At 37.3% G+C, this 26,911-nt stretch overlaps 2 protein-coding genes across 3 annotated transcripts in view; one reads left to right on the forward strand and one right to left on the reverse strand.

Annotated features, from left to right (window-relative positions):
- Nucleotides 1–12,458, forward strand: part of AASS (aminoadipate-semialdehyde synthase) — a 53,480-nt gene extending 41,022 nt beyond the window's left edge. For both annotated transcript variants that reach the window (XM_088141683.1, XM_088141684.1), the window contains 4 exons: nucleotides 3,588–3,703; nucleotides 4,866–4,954; nucleotides 7,384–7,560; nucleotides 8,122–12,458. In XM_088141683.1, coding sequence (XP_087997809.1) covers nucleotides 3,588–3,703; nucleotides 4,866–4,954; nucleotides 7,384–7,560; nucleotides 8,122–8,240 — 501 coding nt within the window. In that variant the 3' untranslated portion in view covers nucleotides 8,241–12,458. The remainder of the gene's footprint in view (nucleotides 1–3,587; nucleotides 3,704–4,865; nucleotides 4,955–7,383; nucleotides 7,561–8,121) is intronic.
- A 141-nt stretch (nucleotides 12,459–12,599) lies between these two features.
- Nucleotides 12,600–26,911, reverse strand: part of PTPRZ1 (protein tyrosine phosphatase receptor type Z1) — a 111,143-nt gene continuing 96,831 nt past the window's right edge. The window contains exons 19-30 of the mRNA XM_088141682.1: nucleotides 25,378–25,512; nucleotides 24,511–24,645; nucleotides 24,170–24,333; nucleotides 23,662–23,797; nucleotides 22,133–22,279; nucleotides 20,604–20,697; nucleotides 19,769–19,842; nucleotides 18,014–18,142; nucleotides 17,319–17,468; nucleotides 15,279–15,421; nucleotides 13,863–13,998; nucleotides 12,600–13,370 (exon numbers count right to left, since the gene is read on the reverse strand). Of these exons, the coding sequence (XP_087997808.1) occupies nucleotides 13,230–13,370; nucleotides 13,863–13,998; nucleotides 15,279–15,421; nucleotides 17,319–17,468; nucleotides 18,014–18,142; nucleotides 19,769–19,842; nucleotides 20,604–20,697; nucleotides 22,133–22,279; nucleotides 23,662–23,797; nucleotides 24,170–24,333; nucleotides 24,511–24,645; nucleotides 25,378–25,512 (1,584 nt within the window). The 3' untranslated portion in view covers nucleotides 12,600–13,229. The remainder of the gene's footprint in view (nucleotides 13,371–13,862; nucleotides 13,999–15,278; nucleotides 15,422–17,318; nucleotides 17,469–18,013; nucleotides 18,143–19,768; nucleotides 19,843–20,603; nucleotides 20,698–22,132; nucleotides 22,280–23,661; nucleotides 23,798–24,169; nucleotides 24,334–24,510; nucleotides 24,646–25,377; nucleotides 25,513–26,911) is intronic.

The raw sequence follows: 26,911 nt of genomic DNA on the forward strand, positions 1-26,911 counted from the left end.
CGGGTCATCAGCGATCGGGGCGGCAACTTCATAGCGCGGTTCTGGAGGGGGTTCCTGAAGCGAGTGGGGACGAAGCAAGCCCTTTCCTCCACGGCGCACCCGCAGACGGACGGAGCCACGGAACGCCTGAACGGGGGGGCTCGAACAGTACCTGCGCTGCTACGTGGGACACCAACAGGACGATTGGGTGGAGCTACTGCCATTCGCGGAAGTAGCATACAATAACGCCGTCCACAAAAGTACCAGCTTTTCTCCATTCAAAGTAGCCACCGGGAGAGACTTTGTCCCCATGCCGGAGTTGCCTCAGCCGGAGTCCCAAATCAACTCCTTGGACGCCTGGTTCGCCCAAATCGACGCCACCCAGCGAGCGGCGCACGCTGCATTGCAAAAAGCCAAAGCCGACTAAAAAAAACACGCGGACCGCAAGAGACTCCCCGAGGGGCAGTGGAAAGTGGGGGACCAGGTGTATTTGTCAACCAAAAACCTAAAGACACACCAGACATCGAAGAAACTCAGCCCGAGATTTGTGGGACCGTTCCCCATTGCAGAGGTCATCAACCCCGTAACCATCAGGCTGACGCTCCCGAAAAGCCTCGGGAAGATCCACCCGGTGTTCCACTGTAGCCTGCTAAAGCTGCACCAGCCGGGGAATGCCTGGCACAAGGCAGAGGGGGTGCCACCACCCATCATGGTCGGTGGGGAGCAGCATTTCGAGATCAACCAGATACTGGACGCCAGGAGGCACAAGGGGCAGGTCCAGCTCCTAGTGCAATGGAAACATTTTCCCAAGTCCCACAGCGAATGGATAAGCAAAACCCACATAAGAGCGCCGGACCTAGGGCTTTTACAACAAATACCCCGGGAAACCGAAATAAAGTCAGGGGGGATATGTTTTCAGGGGGGCGGTATGTCAGGTTCGGTCAGCACGGGGCTTCGGGGAAGCTCTCAGCCACACCACGTGAACTCCACCGGCGGCAGCTAGCGAGGGAAAGAGGAACTGAAAGCGCCGCTAATTAATGGGCCACCTGCGCCCAGCCAAACAGGAAAACCACAGCGGAAGTTTTAACTCTACACTGATAATGGCGCGAGCCAACAATGAACGGGGCCGCAGGCAGTGAAACAAGAGCGCTGCACAACGCAGAACCCTCGGGCTTGCACGTAACGGGGGGGGACCAACCCAAGCCGGGGGGGACTGTCAATCAAGGACAATGGACCCTGACCGAACCTGCCATCATGGACAATTAAGAGGGATTATTGGGGGGCCGATAATCCGCAGCGGTAACGCGATCGCGGGGCAGAAAAAGCGCGGGAAGGGGGGAATATAACAAGTGATGCAATTGTACCAAACCAGTCCTGGCTTTGCTTGTGACTGCTATGTTACGCATGAGTAAACCTCTTTTGTGAACCACACGTGTCACGGGAGTTTCCCTGTCAAACGGGGCAAACCTTACACTTTGTAGTAAACAGTGGCTTCCTTCGTGGTGTCTTGCCATAGACACCCTGCTTGTTCAATGTTTTATGTACTGTAGACTCATGAACACAGATGTTAGCCAGTTCCAATGATGCCTTCAAATCTTTCGCTGTCACTCGGGGTTGTTTCTTTACCTCATTGATGAGTCTTCGTTGTGCTCTTGGGGTCATTTTGACTGGGCGCCCACTTCTTGGTAGAGTAGCCACAGTCCCAAAGTGTCTCCATTTGTAGATCGTTTGCCTAACTGTAGACTGGTGAATTTCTAAGGTCTTTGAAATCACTTTGTAACCCTTTCCAGCTTTATGTAAATCAACAATTCTTGATCGTAGATCCTCTGAAAGCTCTTTTTGGCGAGGCATGGCTTACATAAGCGTATTCTTCTTGTGCGGAGCAAACTCAAAAAGTCTGAGTGGTTTTTATCAGTCAACGTAGCTCTAGTCCACACCTCCAAACTCATTTTCTTAACAAGACTCCAGGCAGGTATGCTAACACCTGACTCCAGTTAGCTTTTTTGAGGTCAACTCAAGGGTTCACATACTTTTTCCACTAGCACTATGAGGTTTTTATGGTTGTTCTCAATAAAGACATGAAGGATCAGAATTGTTTTTGTGTTATTATTTTAGGCGCATTATATTTGTCAATACTGTTGACTTAGATGACGGTCAGATCACATTTTATGACAAATTAATGCAGAACACCATGAAATTCCAAAAGGTTCACATACTTTTTCTTGCAACTGTATAATAGCCTTGCTGCAATTACCATATATAAAACCAGTATTCCATGAGTCTTTTCTAGTTGGCTATCCTTAAGTCCTAGTAAGAAAAGTTCTGGTTTCAACTGAATAGTAATTTTTAAAATTCTTTGCATCATCATATGTATTTGTATCCAGTATTTTTTCACTTTTTCACAAGTCCACCATGCATGGTAAACTGTCCCTTCATGCTCTTGACCTTTCCAACAACAATTAGAGGTACTTTATACATCTTAGATAATCTCTCTGGTGACATATACCAATGGTCATCATTTTATAAAAATTCTCTCTTAAATTATACGGCACTGTAAATTTCAGTCCTTTTAACCACATCCTTTGCCATTGTAATCAAAATTCTTAGCCCATTTTATCATGCGCTCTTTAACTTGTTCATCCTCCATTTCAAATCTCAACAGTAATTTAGACATTTTAGCAATTACATGTTCATCATTTGTACATAGTTCCCTTTCAAATTCTGATGCATGTTGTTCTATGCCTGGTAGGTTTTTATCCATATTAAACCTCTCCCTTAGTTGTGCATATGAAAACCATTAAAAAGTAAACCTTCTACAGTCACTTGCTCTCTTGATTTCATCTTAAGCGCTCCATTTTCCTGTATTTCCTCGATATGTTAACCATTTTTCTTTGCCTGCTGTTTCTTTTCTATAAAACGATTCTTGTGCTGAGGCCAATAAAGGTGTCTGTCAGCCTTATATATCTTAATTTTGAGCCAGCCATTAAATCTTTCAATGACGATGACAATACAATTTTAAACTTCCATGCCAGGGATGGAGAAGAACTCCTTGTTTATGAGTTCATTTGTTTCCTGCCCATAGTATAAAACAAGCCAAAGGGAAAGTAAATGGAAGGTATATACACAGAGCCCACATATAAGTGTTGCATTTAAAATTATCCTTAGAACTGTACTTCTTGTAAAAAGGCTTTTAGGATGGACATTATGGCACATCATTTGCAAGCTAAACTGTTTTCACTACTGCATGAACTAGCAGCTAATTGAAACCATTAGAAAAATACAATTACAAAATATGGTTATGAAATGCTCTATTGATGGCCAATACATATATCTATTTAAGAGTCACTGGGAGTCAGGTGGGATATAAATTTAATTCATCATCATCCTCATCATCCTCATCCTCCTCCTCCTCATCATCATCAGTACCCTTTTATCTGTGTCCAGCCGTGGTAGTCTTGAGGAATTTCTGAACTGTAATTAACTGAAGATTTCTGAAATGTATTTTTCCCTGTATTTTTTTTTTCCCCTTATCTCATGCAATTTTCTTAAGCCCTCGGTGCCTTGGCTTTCAGAATTTCAATCATTTTTCTTAAACTTTTTGTATTTAGAAAGAGTTAATGTGTAAGTTACTTGGACTTCAGCCCTCTGTCAAATATGATGAACTCCGACAGGCCGTCTACAACCACCTGAATGGGAATGAAAAACAGTTGGAAGCAGTGGAATGGTATGGTAGAAATGCTAGGATTGCGTATGTCTCCCCCCCACTTTTTCCCCCCCCAGTTCTAGTATTCAGGTATTTGATACGCTGGGCTGCTACACTGTTTTTCTTTAAAATGTGCATCAGGATGAAAGGTTTGGCTGGAAAGGTTTGGCTCAGTGAATAAATCAGTACTTGGATTTGTTTGCAAGATGACTGGTAGAGGTTAATTTACTGCTTTTTTAGCTGCCAGCCCTCAAATGCAAATAAGAATAGTGTAATAATTTTAGAAAAAAAAGTAAATTTATTAATGAGACTAATTATAGAGAGAGCAAAAAATGAATGCAGATCTGAAAGTATCGGTCATATTCTGATTCTGAATACCATGCTGAATACCTCAATAATGCATTACAGTTGTCATATTGAAGGTCACAAAAATGTATGACAGCAGAAAAGTCTGTCTCCCCCAGGAAAACCATAGTACCAAAGCACAAAAGCACTCCCAGACTTTACGTTGATCATTAGGGTAGTGAATTGCCCCCTAAGGAAAGGAAAAACTAAGAATTTCCCTGCTACATAATCTTATTTCTAGTATTTGTTTATAGAGTCCCTTATCTATATAGCAAATGTACACAAGGAGAATAAAAGCATGGTAGCAACCTGAAACCCTTGAGAGAGATGCTTTTGTACAGCTTTTCATCCATTGCTTACATCACAATGCGAAATTTGTGCATGCTTCATAAATATATGGAGTGAACTCATAGAGTTTGGGGAGAGACTTGGCATCATGATTTTGCTTCTCTGTGAGTCATATACAGGAAGTGTAATTCATACATCTTTGTCAACCTTTTGCGTGTACTTAGGGTATAGATTTTCAGGCTTGTTTTCCCAGTTTGATTCTTTAGGGTGTGAATATTTAATAAGTAAATTGTCCCAGAAATTCATGTAAGTTCAGGTTACATAGCCTACATGTGAACATGAAAACCTAATTTTCAGGGTAGCAGTAATAATAATACTTGTTCAGACACGGCTAGAAGAAAAGGACAGTTCAGGTACTTTACCTTCTGTCCTTTACACCTGTTGATCAAACTGTACCGCACTGATTCTCCTTTAGGTGGTTCAAGCTCTGAGCTTGAATTCCATGTCTTATTACTGTTCTTGGCATTACCTGTTTTTACCTGCCTTTCAGGTTGGGATTACTTGGAGATGAACCTGTTCCAACAGCACATAGTATAGTGAATGCACTGGCCAAGCACATGGAAGCCAAGCTCTCTTATGGTAGGTGACATGCTTTCCCCCCATAGCTGTATTTTCTGATACTGTAGCAGGTTTTACTGCTGGCACACCTGGTTTGTTTCATTTGGGCAAAGTTTGAGAACAATCAGTTCCTGTTTCCTTTTGACATTCTTCTACAGACCCCACTCCTCAGATTAGTAATGATATTGGTTTAATCTATCGACTGTTTGCATTTTAGTTTTGAACACCAGTTAGCCTAAGTAAGGCACTGGTTTTAGTCCCAGGAATGAATAATCCTGCTGAAACATGGAAGAGAATATATATGAAAGTGTGGAGTAACTCTCTCCCTTCTCCCCAAAGTTCCCCTGTTGGTGGAGCAGCTCTAAAGATAAACTGTAATCAAGCATGTTTTGCTACCTTGTGCAAGTAAAGCTCCCAGTTGCATGGAGTAATGCCACCACATCCAGGGCATCTCTTCAACCCAGGGATGACAGAAGAGTTGGAGAGCGTCTGCGTTAGACTGTGTGTCAGGAACTGCAGCTTCCAACCCCAATAAAAAGAAACCTTCTCTGGAACTCAGCAAGTCCAAAAGAAAATCAGTTTATTGAGAGTTAACATACAGCCAGGGTAGAGATTGCTGGAACTGAAAAGCCTGCATGTGCCAACGGTCTCTTAGTCCCTTGTTCCTTGCCCCCGCTTCCCCTGTTCGGTCTTTCTGGTGCCTTCTCCTCCTCTCACGCCGGCATGACCTTGGCATTCTTGAGCACTAGATAACAGGCCATCTGCTCTAACCGCTATTCACCTAGCCCCCCCCCCCTACTACTATGGAAGAACTGAGCAAGCTAGCTATGATGCTGGTTAATTGATTGTGAGGTTCTGACACTGTGCAATTGTCTTCATATGTCAATAGGGCTCTGTTGTTCCTGAAATCAGTTTGAAATAAATTCATTCTGATGATTTTAGTGTGACTTTGGATGAAAAAGATGGGCAGATACTTTCTCTTCTTCTTCTGTGGAATGGACAAGATAGCTAGACAAGATGGTTTAAAGTAACTATTTGGAAATAAATCACAGAAGAGTACACCTTGAACTACTATTGTGTATTGAGTCATTATGAATCTGCAAAGATAAAGAAGAGTCCTCTGTGTCAATAGTGAACTTAGACACCTGCAGCTAGTCCTGATGATGGAGAAATGATGGCACATGCATATGTGGCGATACAGTGCAACCCCTGCTGTTACACATGTGATCTCCAACAACTGATGCACTTGTATGAGTTAGGGTTTGTGTCATGATATGGCACAGATTTTGTCCCTTGTCCCTTACCCCTCATACATGGTTGTGAGGAGAGGCAAGTAGCTGTTCTGGTCAGCTCCTCTCCCTCATCCTTTAAGTGCAGTTCCATTAGGCTACATTAGAGGGTAAGACAAGAAAAAGCAGAGCCTTCATTGCTGACTGTGCTGAGATAACAGCTTCTTTTCTCTCTAAACTTTACAAAATATGAGGCAATATGTTGATGCCAGCTAAGAGTGATAAAATGATATGCAAGTTTTTGTTGTTGGTTTTATGAAAGCATCTCTGGTAGCATTTTCTGATGAAAAGCATAAGATAGATTTGTCAGCAATTATAAAAAGAAGTATAACCTCATCTAAGGAAATACCTAACTACCAGTTGGATTCATCCAACCTATCCTAACTAATGTCCAGGGAGCAGCTGAGCATTGAGGTGTTATACCATTGAAACGATATAGTACAGGTAGCCCTCGCTTAACAATGCTAATTAGGACTGGAAAATCCATTGTTAAGCAATTGTGGTCATAAGTTGAAAAATCATGAGACCACGGCACTTAGCAACAGTTCTGACAGTCCCAGATGCGGTCATTAAGCGAGGACCATGCAGGTCATTAAGCGAGGACCTCACATGATCACAACTTGCAACTTCCTGCCAGCTTCCCCATTGACTTTGCTTGTTGGAATCTGTCAGGGAAGGTCGCAAATCGCTATCACATGGCCCTTTTCAATAGAAAAGTGAATCTTCAGTATGATTTGGATTCAAGTTAAATTGTGCTCAGTTTTTTATGCATTTTAATTTTATTACAAAGTTAGTGATAATTGAGTTTGATAAGTAATTTTTTTTTTTTACAGTTAAAACTTTACTTAGCAACAACACACAGATAGATAGAGATATATATTCCTTTACCTCTTGTAAAAGGTACATAAACAGTGCTCTGTGCTTGTTTTATTTTTTTATTATAATCCTTTTATTTTATTTAAAACAAAGGTGTGTTTTCAAAAAAAAAAATTATCCACGAATGAACAGATAATTACTGAGGTTATACAATTATTGCTCAATATGACATTAGTAAAAATTACCAAGCAGAATGTATTAAGTTGTGCTATTCCTGAAATAGTTTTGCAGTTCACTTTTAAGCGGACAACTTGTCAATTTTTTAAATGTTTTCCTTTTGTTTAGGTTTTGGAGAGCGAGATATGATAGTTATGAGGAATGAAATAGGAATTAGGCATCCCTCTGGTCATTTGGAAGATAAATATATCAATCTTGTGGTGTATGGAGATGATAAAGGGTATTCTGCAATGGCAAAAACTGTGGGGTACCCTACTGCTATTGCAGCAAAGATGGTTCTCGAGGGTATGTATCTTTCTTTCTGTCTTTTGACTGAGGAGTCTTTGAATGTAAAGTGATTGCTTCAGGTAATTGTTATAAAACACCTCCTGAAAAAGCATAACTTACTTACTTATACTTGTCAGTGTGATATACTATATATGTAGTAAGTTAAGCCTTAATGCCCAACTACTTATTTTAAAGGGCTCCAATTACACTCAGTGAGATTTCATTAAGATAAGAAGTTCTGTTCCTCTGCCTTCTAGGAATATATGTGGAGTAACTTCCCATAATGATCCTATCCTCATATTCCTAGTAAGTTCCCCAACATTTTATGTGATGGATCTCTTTTTCTTTTTCTTTCTCTGTGTAAACGGAAATGAATTGTTTACTTGAAATTAATATGCTTGAGGTAGTGTTTAGGATTAAGTAAAGACATAAACTTTAACTGCAAGTAGAGTGCCAATATATTTTTTATTAAATGAGTATCTACACTTCCTTAAAATAAATGTTATAGAAACATTATGCTGTTATGCCTCTCTAAAATCTGTTCAGATAGAAAATTACATTTCTTACTTTATATTTCAGGGGAAATTAACACCAAAGGTATGATTGTCCCATTGACAAAGGATATATATGGACCAATCCTTAAGCATGTTCAAGCCGAAGGCATTACATACACAACCCAGAGTGTTATCAAGCAATAAAGCGGACTTCATGTTTCCCCTCAACCACCCATCCACTGAGTTTTAAGTATGCACAAATTGAAGCTTGAAAATCTGCCATGGACACCTTCAATTGAGAAGTCTTCTGTGCTGAATCCATTAAAATGAATAGAAGTGCAACAGCATTTGAGAACCTCCAGCCTTTGGTTAAGCCTTTCACATGAAATTATCCTACTGAATTGTGTTCATTGAAGGCTGCAGTCCTAACTAGGCTTATTTGGAGGCCAGTTTCAATGACTTCTGAGTAGGCTGTGCTGTTTGTATACTTATCCCAAGTATTTGTCATAGTATGGCATGGCATTTCTCTTTAGAAATACAGAATTCTTATACTGAAGGCAGGGCTTTTCAGGCAGTGCCAAAGTAATTTTAATTGGTTCCTAAATGCTGCAAAGTTGCTGCATGTGGTGAACGTTATACTATTTTCCAATACCGTATTCCTCTTTAAAATGTGCAGAACAGAATGGGATTCTAAATTTAGAATGATTTTCTCTTTCATTAATTAGATATGAAGGAGATTTGTGACCTAAGTGCCCAAACTATTGATTTTGAAAAGCTCCCATTTCACCCAGATATGGTTATGTTATGAAGTTTTGTTATATCATTGGTCTTCTAAGAATGATTATGGGGTAACTTGGTTCTCCATAAGCCAATTTTGCAGTCACTTTGTGATTTGATCCATCCATGCTTGATAAGCATCTACACTTATTCCTTGCTGATAACAATGGAGTCAAAAGTAGTTTGGCCTCTCTTAAAACTTCAGTAATGTTGTTGAGAATTTTACTGAGTTGCTAGCTCAGTCTAGGCATTTCCAGTTAAAGGCTCTGGATTACAGAACTGGAAAAGATCTCTGCCTGGAACTCTGAAGACCTACTCCAAAGGAGACTTTAATGTGCAATAGGCTGGCCTTTCCTAACCTGGTTACCCTCCAGTGGTGCTGGGACTGTAGCTCCCCAAATTCTTAGACTGTACAAGCAATTCTTTGAAAATCATAGAAATTGATACAGCTGTAATGGAGAAGTGGTGTTATAGCCAAAGGGAAAACTATTTTTCAATTGCACTTTTAATTTCTAGAAGTTAATCAGTGGCATTTTTCTATATATTGAGAATATGATTATTCTAGACACTTAATATACATTAAATTACAATAGCATTAAAAATGGTATTGTGGAGGAAAAAAACTACTTTGCTTCACATTTGCCAAATGTTATATTGTTTGAAAATATGTTGTATCTATTGGGCAACATCGAAATATTGAAGTGTTATGGGCAGTTGCCAATTAGTGTATTTATATACGTTCTCTTGGAGATAGAGTGGTCTTCTGCAGTCCCTTGTAAGGTCTTTACTTGTTTCAGGATTGGAGAGGAAACAATGTATTTGGTAGATGTCTTGTATATAAGAAAATCTGGAGTGATCTTGTTCTGTAACAGACTTTCAGATCAGTATCACACAAATAATAGGAACTCTCTCTTAAGTGGGAGATGCTGGATAGAGGGGGCAGCCAAGACCTTTCTGGAATGAAGAAAGGTCTTTTATTTTTTTTTTAATCCCAGGGAGGAAAAAAACACGGGAGAATTCATTTGGAAGCATGGATGAAAACTGAGTGTGATGTGGAAGAAGAATGTGGAGTCTGTGCTGAAATTGCAGCTAAACATTGCTGTACACTCAGGTAGCTAAATTAATGCCAAACTCCCCAGCAGTTTTAATTCCAAGGTACAATGAGTTCTCTTTGTGGCTCTTTTCTTAGTATTTTTGGAATTAGTTAAATCTGCAAATACTGAATTTAGATATTGGGCCCAGATATTTTGATGTTCTAGGTCAGAGCAATTTTTAATACTGTGGTAACAACACAATCCTATGCACATTTACTAAGAAGTAAGTTCCACTGTAGCCAAGCAATAGAATGTGTCTATAGGATTGTGTCTCATAGAGGCTTTAAGCATCTATAGGATTACAGCATTAATATCCCTAATTTCCATTCTTGCTGATGTTAACAGAACACGATTTCTAATCTGAAACTGTTTAGTTTTTTAACACAATGTCCAGTGTTTTTTCTCTGCCTGTTGTGGTCACTGAGAAGTAAGGAAAAGTGATTGAGTAAAAGAAATTCACTAGAACTGTAGTGAGACTTTCATTTACACTTAGCAAATTTTGCAGAAAGAATTCTGAGGGCTGCTAGCCAAAACAATTTGCCACCTGATTTGATAACAACATGCCTCAGTTTGTACAATCTCCTTAACGTAAAAGCCCCTGTACCAAAATAAATCCAAAAAACTTTAAATCATCAAGCTGTATTACTGCCTATTACTACGGATCATGCATGCAAGAGTGTGCAATGGGGAGAAGTGGGAGAATAAGGAAACTAGGAAGTAAGGAATAAATGTATTAGTAGAGTTTCAGAAGGAATGATGTACATGTTTAGATTTCAGTCAGGGAAAAAGGTACAACCCTTTTAAATGAAGGTGAACTGCAGAGGAAAACACCTTTCAAACCTGCCCTTTTAAACATACAGCCTGGGATGGGACTAGCCTTCCTGATTCTTGGACAGACGGCTGTGTGGGCTTTGAAGGTCTGAATCATCTCTGGATTACTTGAAATTTTGATTCAGACCTCTATTCTCCTCCCCAAATAAAAGGATTATCGTAATGGAAGCTTTAGTTTTATATGGTTGTCAGTTTACAGGATCGGAAAGGGACAAGAAATTGTCTAACTAAATCCAGAATCACTGAGAAGTGTGTTTGTGAGAGACTGTTTTGTAATTTGGTATTGTTTTTAAAAATTATTTTCTTGCAGAGGGTAAAGTGAAGAGGTAATATGTTATGTTGGGTTTAAAGAACCTGGTGCTTTTGCTATCCTGCCAAACAAAATAAAAGTGTAAAATTAAGTGTAAAATAAAGTTCATAAGCATCTTTATTAGATCAAAGCTGTGTGAGAAATTCTTCACATATTTGAGAGTGTTCACATTGCATTTTTGTAGTAACTGTATAGTTTATGTACAGTTACTACAAAGAGGCATTAGATGCACATGCAGAAATATTTTGAATTCTCTTAGGCATAAGGCCCTGTTTTATAGGGAATGCTTCTCTGGGAGATCTCAATTTCTGGTGACTGCATTCATGTAGTTTTATTAACAATTTATAGAAATGGTTTTGCCACTGAATTCTTCCAGGATGTTTTAAAGTATTAACTGCAACTAACTCTCCTTAGCTTCTGAAATCAGTCAGGTTTGGTGAAAAAGAAAAGTTACAGTTATCCGCAGGATGGCTTGTTCGCATGACAGGAAGACCTTCTATGGATCATGAATTGAAAATGTTTTCGCAATTAATGACAATTGGTGAAGTTGCTGCAGTATTATAAAATGTCAAAATGAATCTTAATGGATAAGCTTGGATATCCATAGCCCTGGCCTCTTTTACAGCTAAGGATGCACTCATTTAGCATATTGCCTGATTTTGTAAGGTTTTTGGTTTCTGGTTCAACCATGACAAGAATATATGCACAAGGTACCAAGTTAAAATCAAGAAATTTGGTTGATTAATATCAGTGAAATACTGGAAAACTTGCAAACTGTATAGTGGATGGACTGACATTTAGGAAAGGAGGTATGTAGGGGAAATTATCTATCTATCTATCTATCTATCTATCTATCTATCTATCTATCTATCTATCTATCTATCTATCTATCTATCTATCTATCTATCTATCTTTTGTTAGGATAGCTTGTATCTCAGATACAGTTATTTCTACAATTTATATGCCACTCAGTTCCCAAAAGGTTCTAAGCACCTTACAAATAATACAAAAATAAAAGCAACAAGGAGAGCATAACACCCCCCCCAAAAAAACAAAAAACGAATAACAGTAAGCTTTCCTGTTGAATAACACAGAGGGAAAACATCCTATTTGGCTCCTATAGGGAAGGGCCCTGCCATAGATGTCACTGTGGCCAGTGTCCTTAAAACATAGTAGCACTTTGGAGCGGTTGGGTGCCAAATTGAATCCTAAATATGTAAGCCTCCACGTCTCTGAATGTTGTCCTGCCTTGCCAATATTTTGCTGTTGAAAAATGAAAAGGCATCTCTGAAGGTGCAATGGGGGTCTTTAAGAGGCTTGAGGCAGATTTTATTTTTGCCAAGTGTTCAATACAAGCTGAAATACTGATACTTATTTTTGCAATGCCATGGAATAAAACCGTTGAAACAATGCTGAGTACAGACGTTATTTTCATAGAAACTTCATATTTCAAAACAAGTATATTTCAATTTTCCACAAAAGTTAAAATTACATGCAGAGATAGAGTTACTCATTTAGGATGCATGACAATATATCAGAAGCTACTAAAATTAAGAACAGGTAATGTGAACTACATCATTTTTAACAATGCAATTACACAGAACTAGAAAACTGACTTTGTAGTAAAATATAAAAATCTACAATTATAAATATAAATTTGGTCCATGGAATCCACTCTAGAAATATTTACAGTAAGTATCAGCTCTACTAAATGCCTACCAAAATCTTAAAATGTTGAATATTACAGGGAATATATTTACATTCTACCATATTAAAAGTTAAATTTCTAACAAATGGTATTAGGAGTGCTATAAATAACAGTAAGGGAATTGGATACTAAAACATGTGTTGCTGCAAACTTCAGCATCTATAATTATGATAAAATTTGAGTGAAAATGTAGCCACAAAAATTAAAAACTAATACTGTAAAAGACTACAATATCATTCTTAGAAACCATAAAGTTCAGTAAAATTAGTTCAAACGTAACAAAATGCATTACGAGTTTTTTTTTTCAAAAAGGCACACATTGTTAATGCATTTGCAAGAAATGTTTATTCAACTCAAATGAAATTAAAAAAAAGATTATCTAATAGCTGGACATCCCTCCATTCACCCTGCCCCTTGTAAAAAAGGAAATATTTCCAGCTCTGGGTAATCGCTCTGTCATATTTTGATTGAAGTCAAACTAATGATTCCAAGCTCTCTGCCGCACTGCCGTCTGGTAAAGCTGAGCCATTACTGTCGATGGATATTGAAGGATTTTCTTCCTGCCTTGAACTAACAAGACTGAGGATAGTTTTGTACAGAAACTGGTAATGGTCCTAAAAAGATTGTTTGGGGGGGGGGGGGGTAGAAAATGATGGGACATTAGTGTGGCTTGCTTGTACGGATCACGAAAATCACTAATAGCACATTCAGCCAGCAGGTGACAAGAAACAAGCAATGGCATGCTCAGGAGATTTTGAAAGAGACACCATTTGTCCATCAATCGGTCACAGGAAGGAGAGCATTTCCCGGGGCATAGAATAGTGCATATTGGTTAGAATGGAAAATATGGGTGATGGTAGGGAGGAAATGTAAAAGAGACATACTCAAAATAGTAGCTGTTCCTAGCAAAACTCAAAAACTCAAAAGCAACACTTGATGTACACATCAAGTACATCCATGTTCAGCAAATTAATCATTGCTAATTTGAAGCAATACCAGGCCAGCTATTTTAACTATTTAACATGTGATTTTATCTCTTTGGAAATGCAATTTCACCACATAAAAGAATGCAATTTCATCATGCAGAATAATCCTTGCCTACTTACAATATCTGTGAAAACTCCAGGTCTCATCAAATTGATCATCTTAGCTACATGATAAACATCCACACAATTTTCATTTTCTAGCTGATGCATAAGTGTTGTTAATGCACAGAAGGTACCCGCTGTCACTCCTCCATGCCTTATGAAAGAAAATATATATACACACATGTAGAAAAAGGACATGTTCTACATTTTGAGAAAATACACAAACTGGTTAATAAAAATTCCATTTAGGATTTCCTGCAAGGGGCAGAGAATCAAGCAAATGTGATTTATGACTAACCTTCTGGTTTTACTCACCATTAGATAGGCAGATCCACTAAATAAGATATTAAAGGGCTCACATTCCCTTATTTAAGAGCAGGCTCAGTTACAACTTGACCTGCTTGATTAATATTGTTATATTCTTATGTGGTACAGTATGAAAAGTAACAATAACAAATGCTATATGCATATACTACTTTTGGACAGCTTACCAACTGGCTCATTCCAATCCACTAAGTCTCTTGCCTTCTGCTCCAAAAACTCTATGCTTGCTATTCTATCAGCTTTATTTTTTTCTTTTTACTATTAATCAAAATCATTCCTCTATATGTATTTCTTGGGTCTATTTTTTTATTTATTTATTATCGAACTTGTATGCCGCCCATTTCCCCCAACGGGTGACTCTGGGCGGCTCACAATAATAAAAAAGGAAAAAACACAAGTCCCTCCAACCATGGATAAAATCTATAAATAATTAAAAAACATATATTAAAAATGCCCTAAAAACCTCCTATAATTTTTAGCCCTAAAAACCTGCAAGATGCTGGGGGGGGGGGGGGACAAACCCATCACCCCACCAGCCATCTCCACAGGTGCGGGCCCCCCTGAAAATTAATTCCTTTTGAGTTGAAATGATAGTTACATTTCTGTGCCACTGCTTATTTTATTATCTTTTTTAGTAGTTTTACATTCATGCAGCAGTTTTAAATGTGCAAATACAGCAGTGGCCTATGTAAATACTTTTTCATTGTCTTAAACTACAGAGGACAGCAGCTATATATTCGTGTTTAATTTTTTCTTGACATTGCAATGACTGAATAGTAAGAAATTATTAGTCATCACTTTTGCATGATCTTTTACTTACAGTGATTTTCTTATTCTATTAAAGTGTTGCTAATTCTTTTCCATGCCCACTTTAAACTGTTTTACTTCATGGACAGTCCCCACAGATGCAATATATTGATGCACAGAATAGTTTGGAGATGAGTCAAGAAGACATGGTTAAGAGATGCTGAATACTGGCAATTTTTAAGTGGAAGAAAAATTTGGGTCTTGTTGCTTTCTACAAATATGAATTTTATAAATCACAGATGCTATATGAAACATACATAGAGATATCAATTTAGCAACTACTGAAATTGCATTAATACTTACTCATCATGCACAATCATAGGGCCATCTCTGTTGGAAGTTTCTTCTTTTATGATGCTTATAAGTTCAAATGTTTTACTAATAGGGCTATCTGGATTTGGCCATTTTGGACACTGAAAGTGCCTCACTTCAAGAACGTAATCATCCTCAAAGATTAAAAAAAAATCAGCACATTTAATTGATTCACATTTAACAGGTGCCCTTATTTCTGTCTTGTGAATAATATAATTGGAAAAACATAGTTGGCTTGCAATTTACACATAGTTTTTTGAAAAAGTACTTGCCCCCTTTAAGATTTTCTGAATGGTGACATATCTCTGCCACTAAATGTGTCAAAATTACTGATATTGATGTTCCCTAGTTTAATCAATCAAATTAGGGTCACGTGTGAATACCCCTTTAAACAAACAGGACTGATTTGGGCCAACTCCGTCCAATATAAATTTCAGCTCATCCAAGTGAAGGTCTCATCACACAGAATCTAGAGGCAAATCATATGCCTCTCAAATTAAATTTCTGAAGGCCTGGGTAAAAAAAAGTCATTGCTGCCTTTCAGTCTGGAAAAGGTTATGAAACTATTTCTAAAACTCTGGGGTTCTGCTGATCCACAGTCAGAGACATAATCTTAAAATGGAGAAGTTCTGAGAAAACAGTAAATCTTCCTAAGGGTGGCCATCCTGTTAAAATGAATAAAAAAGTGCAATATAAAGTTGTCCAGAAAGTTACAAAGAAACTGAGAACAACATCAAGGGAAATGCAACCCTTTTTCACTTTGCCTGAAGTCAGCGTTCATGATTTACCATCAGAACAGCATTGGGTAAAAATGGGATTCCAAGGAAGTAAGTAAAGTAAAACCTATCGCTCACTAAGATGATTGCTTATCCCAATTACTAAAAAGTATATCTATGGAGGAATGTTCTATGGAGACATGAGTCAAACATGACCACATTTGGTCTACCCTGGTGGAAGCCAAATGCTGCATTTAACAGCAAGACTCTCATACCATCTATCAAGCATGGAAGTAGTACTGTCATGGTTTGGGGTTGTTTTGCTGTCTCAGGAACTGGAAAATTTGTCATCATTTAAGGAACCATAAATTCTGCTTTGCGTCAGAGAATTCTACATGAGAAAATCAGGACATGAACAATTAACTTAAGAAGCTCAAGCACAAATGGGTTAAGAAGCAAGAGAAATGATCCCAAACATGCAAACAGGTTTACAAGAGAACAGATGAAAAAAAAAATCAGCAATGGCTTGGAATAGTCAGGTCAAGTCAAAACCTAATCCCTATACAAGTATTTTGACAGATCCTGAAATGAGCAGCTCACACTAGAAAACTTTCAAATGTTATTAAGCTGAAACAGCTTGACATGGAGGAATGGCCAAAGTTCCTATATGGGTATGTAAAGGACTAATAACTAATTATCGGAAGCATATGGTTGCAGTTACTCCAACTAAAGGTGGTACAACCAGACACTTAATCAAAGGAGACAATTACTTTTTCATACTCGCACATTACATGTTGGATGACAATTTATGAAGTAAATGAAATAAGCACCAATGTGACTTATTCACTCAGACTTCTTTGCATATCAGCAAGACCCACGTGAAGCTCTGGTAACATTCAGAGAACCTCCAAAAGGGCATAAATACTTTTTCATAGAACTGTATATTCATATATATTAGTTTAGAAATAATTTCCATGAAGATTTTAATTTTAATCCTTTTCTCTTTATAGATCAGTAATTCAAATTTAGGAATATGTATAAAAGTCCTTAAAATTCTATTTTTGAATAATGGTTGTTAAGAATAAACACTATAAGAATATTCCAACTAAAGAAAGAGTAATTCTATTCATGCTTTACTTTATGTCTTACTATGGCATATTTAATTCTGACACTTTGGAATTACAAAAATATAATGAAAACCGGGGTAGAAACCAAGCTATTGTAGTTCCCCCCATAAAAGTAAAACAATCATCTGAGTTGTGTTTTAGTTCAAATGATAACAATACTCTATTATATAATAGGAGAGTAAGTATACTTGGGTAGCTTCTAAAATGAAATCCTGGATTATGAGCTTCTCTTCATTTGATAAACACTTGTGCTCTTCTGAAATCAGGCTGACTTTAAAACTCTCACAATTTATAGGATCTTCTTTGTTTGGCCAGTAGACAAATTCATCTTCTGCCTGCTAAAAGAAAAAGAAAAAAAAAAACCCTTCAGATTTGCTAAGAACAAAAGTAATAGTTATTTTATCAAACTGTGACTTAATTTAACTACACAGTCTAAAATAGGTCAGTAATCATGATGAATTTAAACTTTATGAGTACAGTCAAGATTTTTAAAGTATATATCAGAGGCATTGTCCTGGTTTCTTTTAGCAAACAGTTAACCATTCAGTGCCTTTTAAAGCATAAATACCACTTTTAAACACTGTTATCATTACAGTACTTGCCAGGGAACAATTTCTTACCACTATTCTTATGGTGCAAAGATATTATCTTTCCAGAATTCCTTCATTTAATGTATTTTATTTTATTATTCCTATTGCATTTAAGAGACTATTTTCCCATGTCCTCATTAAGATACTAGTAATGAGAAAAGTAGATTTTTATATCATTTTCTTATTTTTAACATCAAGTTCACTAATCAGTAAAAAAATGAGATTCTGTTTCGTGATTAACAATTCTAGTAAGTAATAAAAATACTGATATGAAGCAACATATTTAATCTTACCATATTCTGACTATCAGGAAGCATAACAATTATCTGAGCATTGTGATCCCATATCATTCTCCAGAAATCCTTGATAGTATGTAGCAGAGGATGCTGGGTAATAATGAATTCATTACTTTGATAATAACCCTGTAAAGAACACAAATTAAATTAAGGACAGCCTATTTCTTATAAGAAGTGTGCTTCCTTTAATAGGATTGTGCTGTTTCTTAGTAGCATAATGTAGGTATATGCCAGTGCATAGACCTCAAACTACTTCAGAAAAACTTAAGAGGGCTTCTTGTTCAACTCTTTTCCTGCCTGCTTTGTAACTACAGGGTTTTGGGTTTTTTAATGATTATATTGGTAAGGAAGAATATTCAATCATTTTCATTTCTTTGACAGTGAATATGTTAATTTTTGTCTAAAAGTAAGTTATTTTTGAGTACATATGCAAGATGATCTGCACCAGAATTATATGTAAAGCTTTTATGAGAGCTAAACGGGAGGTTAATTACCTTTATGCACTTGAAACAGAATATTAATTGAATCATATAAAACAAAGATATTGGGAGTAAAGTGAAAGACCTGGTAAATTACTCATCTCTTGGCAAAAACAACTGCAGCAGTGTAATAATATCTACACTATGATCTGGATGGTCTGAGTTTAATTCATTGTTCAAAACGGATCTAAAAATGTTGATGCTGCATAATTTTAATAGCGCTCTCTGTAGATATAGTATGTACTTTATATTGGATATTTGTATACATTCATTTAGAATGATAAATAATTTGTGATATTGTTTTTGTGGTTTTAACATTTTTTAGTTGCTTATAGGTTTTTAATCCCCCCCTCTATTTTCTAGGGGGTTTTTTTCACTCCTTTTTTTTTCTCTTCTAGATAATTCAGTATAGGGTTTTACTCCTTTTCCCCCTCTTCATTTTATAGCCTGTTAAGAACATTTAAAAACAAGGGAACAACAAAAAAGAGAAAAGATGGCAGAAATGACAAAACTGGGTTGGTCAAGATCCATGTGTTTAAAAATTAGTCTGAATGATTCCCTATATATAACAGAGTATGTTTTTGTGGTATCGTTTACTCTTTCTTTTTCTGGATTTGTCTTTATCTTTCTTCCTCTTTTTCTACTGAGGCAATAGAACATCCTCAGGTTACACCATGGAATTTCAGTGGTACAGTTAATTTAGCTTTGTCTTCCCTCAAAAAGATACAAAATGGGTGAATTAAGGTTCCCAAAGGTGGTGCCTTTCGTATGAGCCTGCAGTCCATGTTCTTACAGTCTGTAATCAGAGATGGGGGGAAGTGGGGAAGGGGAGGACATTGCTTGAAGCTGCAGTTGCTCCATCCTGGGGTTGGAGTGGATTAAAAAGCTACAAATAAATATTAAAGTGCCATCTCCAGCTATAAATAGTTTGTCTTTCCTAACCTGAAGTACTAGCATGGATTTCTGAATAACTCTTCAACTTGAAAAAAACTGTGCCATGATATCAAAGCTAGACATTGTGTAATACAGTGCTGGGCCTTATATACTTTACTTGAATACATATGTATTTAAGCCAGTTGGTACAACCTATGAATGGCACTTAATTCATGGAAGATAACTGCAGCTCTTAGTGTTCTTCTTGCCTTCCCGGACTTGCTGCTGCCTTGCTTGGTCAAACTCACAGGCCGTGACTGACCCCAGGGAAGATTCTCAGAAAGCTGGCACCAGTGTGTAGATCAATTCAAATTACAGTGTGGTTTACAAGGTAACTCACCATAATATAGGAAGCATTAATGTAATCTGTGCCCTCACCAGACAATGATGAAATCCCAACTCTAGATCTTTCCACTGTAAAACAAAGATAAGAACTTATTGGGGGCTTGGGGTGCCAAACACCAACCATTCTTCTGAGATAGATTCTACAATTCTCCAAATCAAGGAAACAGGAGGAGCACCTGCTGTTAACGCAGGAACCACATATCCGTAGCTGTATCCAATGTATTTCTTTCATTGAGAAGCTTGACTTCGTGAGATCCAGAAGAACAGAATGGATCCTTCCTTTCTTCCACCCTTCCATCTAAGCAAATGATGAGGTACATTGGATCCATACAATTTATCCCTTCAGATGAAATTATGGAAAATCTGCTCCTCCCCCCTTAGTAATGTATGAAAGGGCTTGTAATTTGGGAGATAAATTCCATTTCTTTCTACTGAAAGTGCATGAACTATAAAACTCCAGAAAAGAGAGGGTTTGGGATGGTTTGGGTGACATCATCTGAAATGTACAGAGACCCTCACAAATGCATTGTTACTTTGAGCTGCATCCATCTGATTCATTCTGAATCATATCTGTGTAAGTTTATATAATGAAACACCAAAAGTTAATGTAAATCAGTAAGTACCACAATTTTTAGTATACTGTATATCTAACTTCAGAATTGGTCACAGATATTAAAATGAGAAACCACAAAATAGCAGGTTTGTTCTCCCTAAACTTCCTTTATCATGATGTACATCTGGGATATCAATAACAACTATAAGAAAATCACTGTATTAATTCTGTGGTTATATTCAATGAATTTAAGGTGGTTTTTTCCCGACAAACCTACCAGGAATTATGGATGAAGTCCTGTTCTTTTCTCTGTTACACTGTTTCAGTGCAGTAGAATAATCACACTGTTGTATATTAGATTGGTTCAGAAGCTGAATAAATAAATAAATAAATAAATAAATAAATAAATAAATAAAAGTATTAATAATAATTATCAAGGATTGCTTTAGGTGGACAATGCATGGGAGCACACATTCAAATTTAGGACAAAACCATATACATTATACTGATCAATGATTCCAACTCTCACTGGTTGGTCACACTGGAGATGGGATATAGCCAAGAGAACTTGGTGGATTCATAACTGAGGCACTCTGAAGTGGACCATTCCTCACTGATAATGCAGTCTGTTACGCATTATTAATTAATTATGGAATTAACTTAATTATTCCAGTTCTCCAATCAATCAATCAATCAATCAATCAATCAATCAATCAATGGGAGGTTCCCCTGGAAAGTATTTCAGCTAACATCATGCTCTGTTTATGGAAGTGTATCATAATGTACTAAATGTCACTCTAGTTAATTATCAACCTGGTTTCCTTTATCCCCTTATCTGAGAGTAGCAGAGGTCTATTGCCTTCAACATGATTGCAAGACTTCTGCACAAAATCCACTGACATACTGTACATTCACCTCCCCAAATACCAGAATATACACAAACAGAGGACCATATAAAAGGTTCTGTCCAGCCCTCTATAATTTTTCTAAATTTCAAGTTATACTACACATTCAGTCATGAAAAAGTAGGATAGGATAATGGTGGAATTCCAAAGCACTACTGACAGAGGCTTTGTAATTAGTGGTGCAGCCATGGGGGACTGGATGGTTTCAGATTCAAAAGTCGTTCAAAGCAGTTTGATGCGGGTTGAAGTCAACTGGTTTTACTGTATATCAGCATCTGGGACATGATGTGTCCATAAAGATTAGTAATGCTTACTGCCAAGTATGCTCATTGTTACAGGTATCCATTTTATTATTATTCTTTTTCACTTCAAAGATATATTTTTCATTTCCCTCAAAGATCCTAAGTGATCCAAGCATCAGGGAGAAAAAACAAATTACATTTTATTCCTGCTAGGCATCTGGGATAAACTGCAAAAATGGAACAATGACAAAACCTGTATTATGATGTCACAATGCAAACCCTGGAGGTTTCTTCTTGCATCTCCATGCCATACACATCTGCGTAAGTCATATAAATTGTGTAATGAAGTCACAACACACATTTTGTCATTTGCCCCCTAATCTGCAGTCCCTGGAAACCTACAGTCACAGGGTTATGATTTCAATGAGTTAAAATGCTAAGCAGCAAAAGCCTAGAGTATGTCTCTATTGCTGACAAGTAGTGTGAGCTTAGTTTAGCTTTATTTTTCCTTAATATATTAGATTGCAGAAGGCATGAAACAAAATTGGCAGGTAGGTAGAGGAAAAAACTTGCATGCTTCACGATGGCAGTACTGCAGCACAGTTGTTGAGGCAGAGTTTCCAATTTTGCCTGATTCCTTGAAATCCAAACCAGCTCACCTTGAACTGTTTCTCTAATCTTGTCTTTCCCATCGGTCCTGGGATCAGGAGTGAATTCACATAGGCATGAATGTGACTTTCAGGTACTTCTGTTTCTTTGCTTAATATGGCTTCCACAAGTGCATCATGAATGAAGATGTACTGTTCCTGGGTTACAACATGAAGAAGTAGTCCTGGTTATAGCATGATTCTATATCGTGTTCAGTGTCAGTCAACCTGAGGCTATGTTCTACTACGAGTTACTCAGCAAAACAGAATAGATCCATCTAAAGATTATACACATTTTATTCCAAAGTCAGAAACGTATTTTCTACAGTTACAACAATTATAGAAATTACTGTATTACTATGATTATATTCACTAGGAGGCATTATACATCGGTTTCATTTTTGTTGGAACTTGTCATGCATAGGTAGTCCCCTATGTTTGGATTTAAGTACTATATGCTCTACTGTTGAGTTTCCCTTAGATCCTGGGGTTTTTAATATGAGGCCCAGTCAAAACACCTACAGATCTCTAGGGTGAGAGTAAAAACAAATAAGAAAGGAAGGTATACCATTCATAGCATTAATAATTACTATATTATTTTATCACACACATACACACACACACACATATACATATACATATACACAAGAAAATTTTGGACAGTGCTGTATTTTAAACCCATTCCAGAACTGATCTGCATGACAGATTTCTAGTTTGCCATTTTAGATCCAGATCAGAAAAGTTTATAAAAAGATCTCACAAAAAGTAAGGTGTGATATGGAAACACTATAATAGTAACATAATGGGCAAAGAGAGATGAGTTTGCTGACCCTGATACTGTCGCCACCTTCCATGTAAGTACATTCAGGATTTCTTCTAATTATTATAGTTGCAGAGCAACAATTAAGGTGCTGATATTGATTTTAAATACCTAAAGGGCTTAGGCACTTTCTATATTCCTCTTACAACAGCTTTTAAAATCCTGCTCCAGTGCATTCAGATTTTCATTTGGGACTTCCAGAGATACACAGCCAAGTTTGCTCTTTTCCAGTTCAACCACCTTCCTGTTCCAAGTCAACATTCCAATGTGTTCCAATATTCCAACGTGGTGCCAAGAGGGTATGGTAAAAAAGTCAAGATGGTGGTCTCAGTGGTGTGATCAGAATATAAAAAATGGGTGGAGTTTCAATAGCACCATTGTGGCTACCATCTCCACTTCTGTGATCACACCTCGTGCATGCCACTGAATGTAAAATGTGCCAATTTTCTGCGCCTGAACAGATTTTTATTAATTTATTTAACACATTTCCCTAACACCTGCACTGAAAAGATTATCTCCTTTTCAGAATGAATCAACTTTTGGATAGAACGTCTCCTGTTTTTTGTGGGGTAAGGCAGCCATTTTGTAATGGGTTTATATTGGTACTGGAACAGTAGAGTATTTTTATTTGTCTCATGTTAAAATCCATTAAAAAGTTAACTTTTGTGAGTTTTCATGATACAACATGGACACTAAAATTCAAGGCAAACCTTTTTCTTACCTCTGTCTGCACCAAATAATTCCTTTGTGTTCGTATATGCTTCAAGAATCCAAATATGTTGACAGTCCCTTCATGATGAATTTGCTGAAGCATACTGTCTAATACTATGTATGTGCCTGTCCTTCCAACACCAGCACTGTTAAACATTAAAATTTATGAATATATCTAAATCTGTGAAAAAGCATAATACAACTATCCAGACCTCTACTTTCACAAAAATAGCCACCCACAGAAGAAGGGGTTTGACGCTATACAAATAGCTGAAAATAACTCTACACTTTATGGTTCAAAGTCTGCTTTGTTAAAGTAACACCTAAAATGCGCTTAAAATAAATGGGAAAGCCCAGTTATGCAGCAGACTAAAGTTCACATGAATTGGAAACATTAAGAAAATATGGCTTCCCAAAGACCCGGGGATATGAGTCTTTGTTTTTCCAAGCTTTTCTGAATAATTAAAATGGGAAAAGTGGGATATACATCTAATAAATAAGAGCTGAAAACCACAGACCTGCAATGAACCACCACGGGGCCTACAGCGTGCCGTTTAGCATACGATGCTTTTCGAACAAACGTCAGCACTGGCAACGTGTATTCAGGAACACCCATGTCAGGCCACTGAGTATAATGATACTGAGAAACTAATCGACCACTTGACCTTCCTTTTTGGGATCCCTATAACATAGAATAAAAATTAAATCACAATATTTATACTTATTTTATAGATTTATAAGGCTGACAATTTATGACTCTGTTAATGTACAAAATGAGTATGATGCAATACAATACAAAACGAAACCAGCATATCCCAACAAAATTGAAGCATAATCAACACCTAATTGGCATATCTACCTTTTTCACTTTGGTGTTCCTGATGGTGAAATTCCTCACAGTGTAATAGGCAAGAACATGAATGCTCTTTTGTGTCACTAGAAAGTTTCCATATTCTTCACTACCATCAGCAGGCCAGTACTGGTCACATTTTCTCTGGCAGCCAAGAAATATACAATGTTAATATGCAAAAGAAGCTGTAAAGTACTATTTTAACTAGCAAACTCTCTGGGCTTGTGCATTTGACTATCTGTGCTGCTAAGTGACCACACAATAATTTCCCTTTATAAAGTGTCTGTGAAGGCTGCTATTTTCCCCAAAATTGGGAATTTTAAAATATTTTATTTGAGTTGAGTGTATGGAGTGCTAGACAAGGAAAAGTCCAATCACATTTGAAATGAATAATACTAAACTTAGATTAGTTCAGCCAAGGGTTCAAATTTCTTTTGAACTTTCTTCAATGTTTTCATTAATTTTGTAGAATTATGGAATTTAGTAATACAGATAATACTAACATCAAAGCTAGATCTTTGCCCTGAGGTTTCCTGAAAATGCAGTTATCAACTTTGAAAGCTAGAGAGAGGATTTTATTATGAGCAGAGAGGAAAAAAAATAAAAATGTTCCCTTCTCAATTGAATTCTGAACAGCTCAGGTTTTCTAATAACTCATATTAATGGAACAAATGATTGTTCCATACTAGTATTAGCTCTTCCGCTGTTACAGCTCATTTTCAATTGAGTTTTTGTACTTCAAACCTATATGTAATTATTTAAAATGAGGCTGCTTTGTTCAATGAGTTTATCATGAGAAAACATTCAATTGATGAGCTCCATTGAGAGGTTCACGCAACATATAGAGCTAAAGAATATTAACTAAGAGGTTTATACCCGTCCTTTCTCAACAAGGTTGGTTATCATTACAATGACTTCTACATTATGTTCCCATATCATCCTCCAGAAATCTTCTGCTGTTGATTTTAAAGGCCCCTGAGCTGCAATATAAGCTTTTGGTCTGTTGTAGCCCTGCATGAAACAAAGAAAAGAAGACACTTTAGGACAGTGACACATGACTTCTTTTTACAAAATGACAGTCTTCAGGCAATCCTCTAGAAATAGAAGCATATTCATTTTTGATGGAATGATAATGAGAAATAAAGATGACACCTTTTTATCCTGGACTGAGGTTATATTGGAAGATGACATGTAAAATATTGCTTAGCATGGATTTGTCAGTCTTTCAGGCTGAACTGAACAAATTCACAAGACCCATGATTGGATCTCCCATCCTTTTACATTTTTTCCAAAAGGAAAAACGTGAATGGATATGTGAGAGACCAGTATGCTATGTAAATCTGTTCCATTTGCTTAACCAACTGTTACTTGACCCATGAGGAAAACTTCACCGATACTGTATGCAACTTCTTTTAAACAGGACAGATAGACCTACAGTTGTATAGGTTTATCCTTCATTTAGAAAGAGTTAAATCCATCTTTTTGCAGCTCATCTTGTGGGTAACTGGGACCTTTAAAGCTACTAATTCTGGGCATAGGGAGGTTTGACTTAGTTCATCAAAGAGCTCTTGATAATCAAATGCTAATCTGGAGCTAATAATGAAGAAATTATTTAAAATGTATAAGGCTGTCTACACCCACCACTTTGAGATTATGTGTATAAGGAATGCTTATATAGTAGACAGTTTTGTTGAGCAGCTGGTGGACCCCTGGGATTGGGGGGCAGCCAGGATGTTGACATGATTTATCCTGAGTGTTCTCTCTCTGTTGGCCATACCAGAGAGTTCCTTATTTACTGAGCTCCTCCAGGAAATGAAGTGAAGATGAAAAGCAAATCTGACTGAACATGAATATAAGCTCATGTTTGAACCCACAAATGGACAATAAGAGAGATGTTTGTACTTCTATTGCCTCAATAGGTTGTTTTCCAGATGCCTTGTTTATTTTGCCCTCAGATTTCCAGAGGGGTGTAATGATCCAGAAGGTGGCCAATGCTTCTTTGAGGGAGGGGTGTGTGTGCTCCCTTCTCAAGAAGCCCTCCCTGGACCTAGCTGTTTTGAGTGACTATGACCCAGTCTCCAACCTTCCCTTTTCAGGGTAGACTGTTGAGACAGTGGTGCAGAGTCATCCCTAGAGGAAGCAAATTATCTGACTCCTTTTCCGTCTGGATTCAGGTCAAGCATGCAATGGAAATGGCATGGGTTGCTCTGGACTTGGACGGAGCAATGTGTCCTACCTGATCTTTTTGGACCTTTCAGCAGCATTTGATACTATAGATCTTTGTATCACTGTGGGGCCCTGTGCTACAGTGGTTGCACACCTTCCTCAATTGTTGTTGGTAAAAGAGATCAGCCTAACATCTACTCACTAATGCTGCAATGGCTGGGAAATAATGGTATCTTCACACAAA

The sequence above is a fragment of the Python bivittatus genome, unplaced genomic scaffold (assembly GCF_059951505.1).
Source record: "Python bivittatus isolate LINGU-HERP-01145 unplaced genomic scaffold, Pbiv_v1 ctg000330_np1212, whole genome shotgun sequence".
In the NCBI taxonomy this organism is placed as follows: Eukaryota; Metazoa; Chordata; class Lepidosauria; order Squamata; family Pythonidae; genus Python; species Python bivittatus.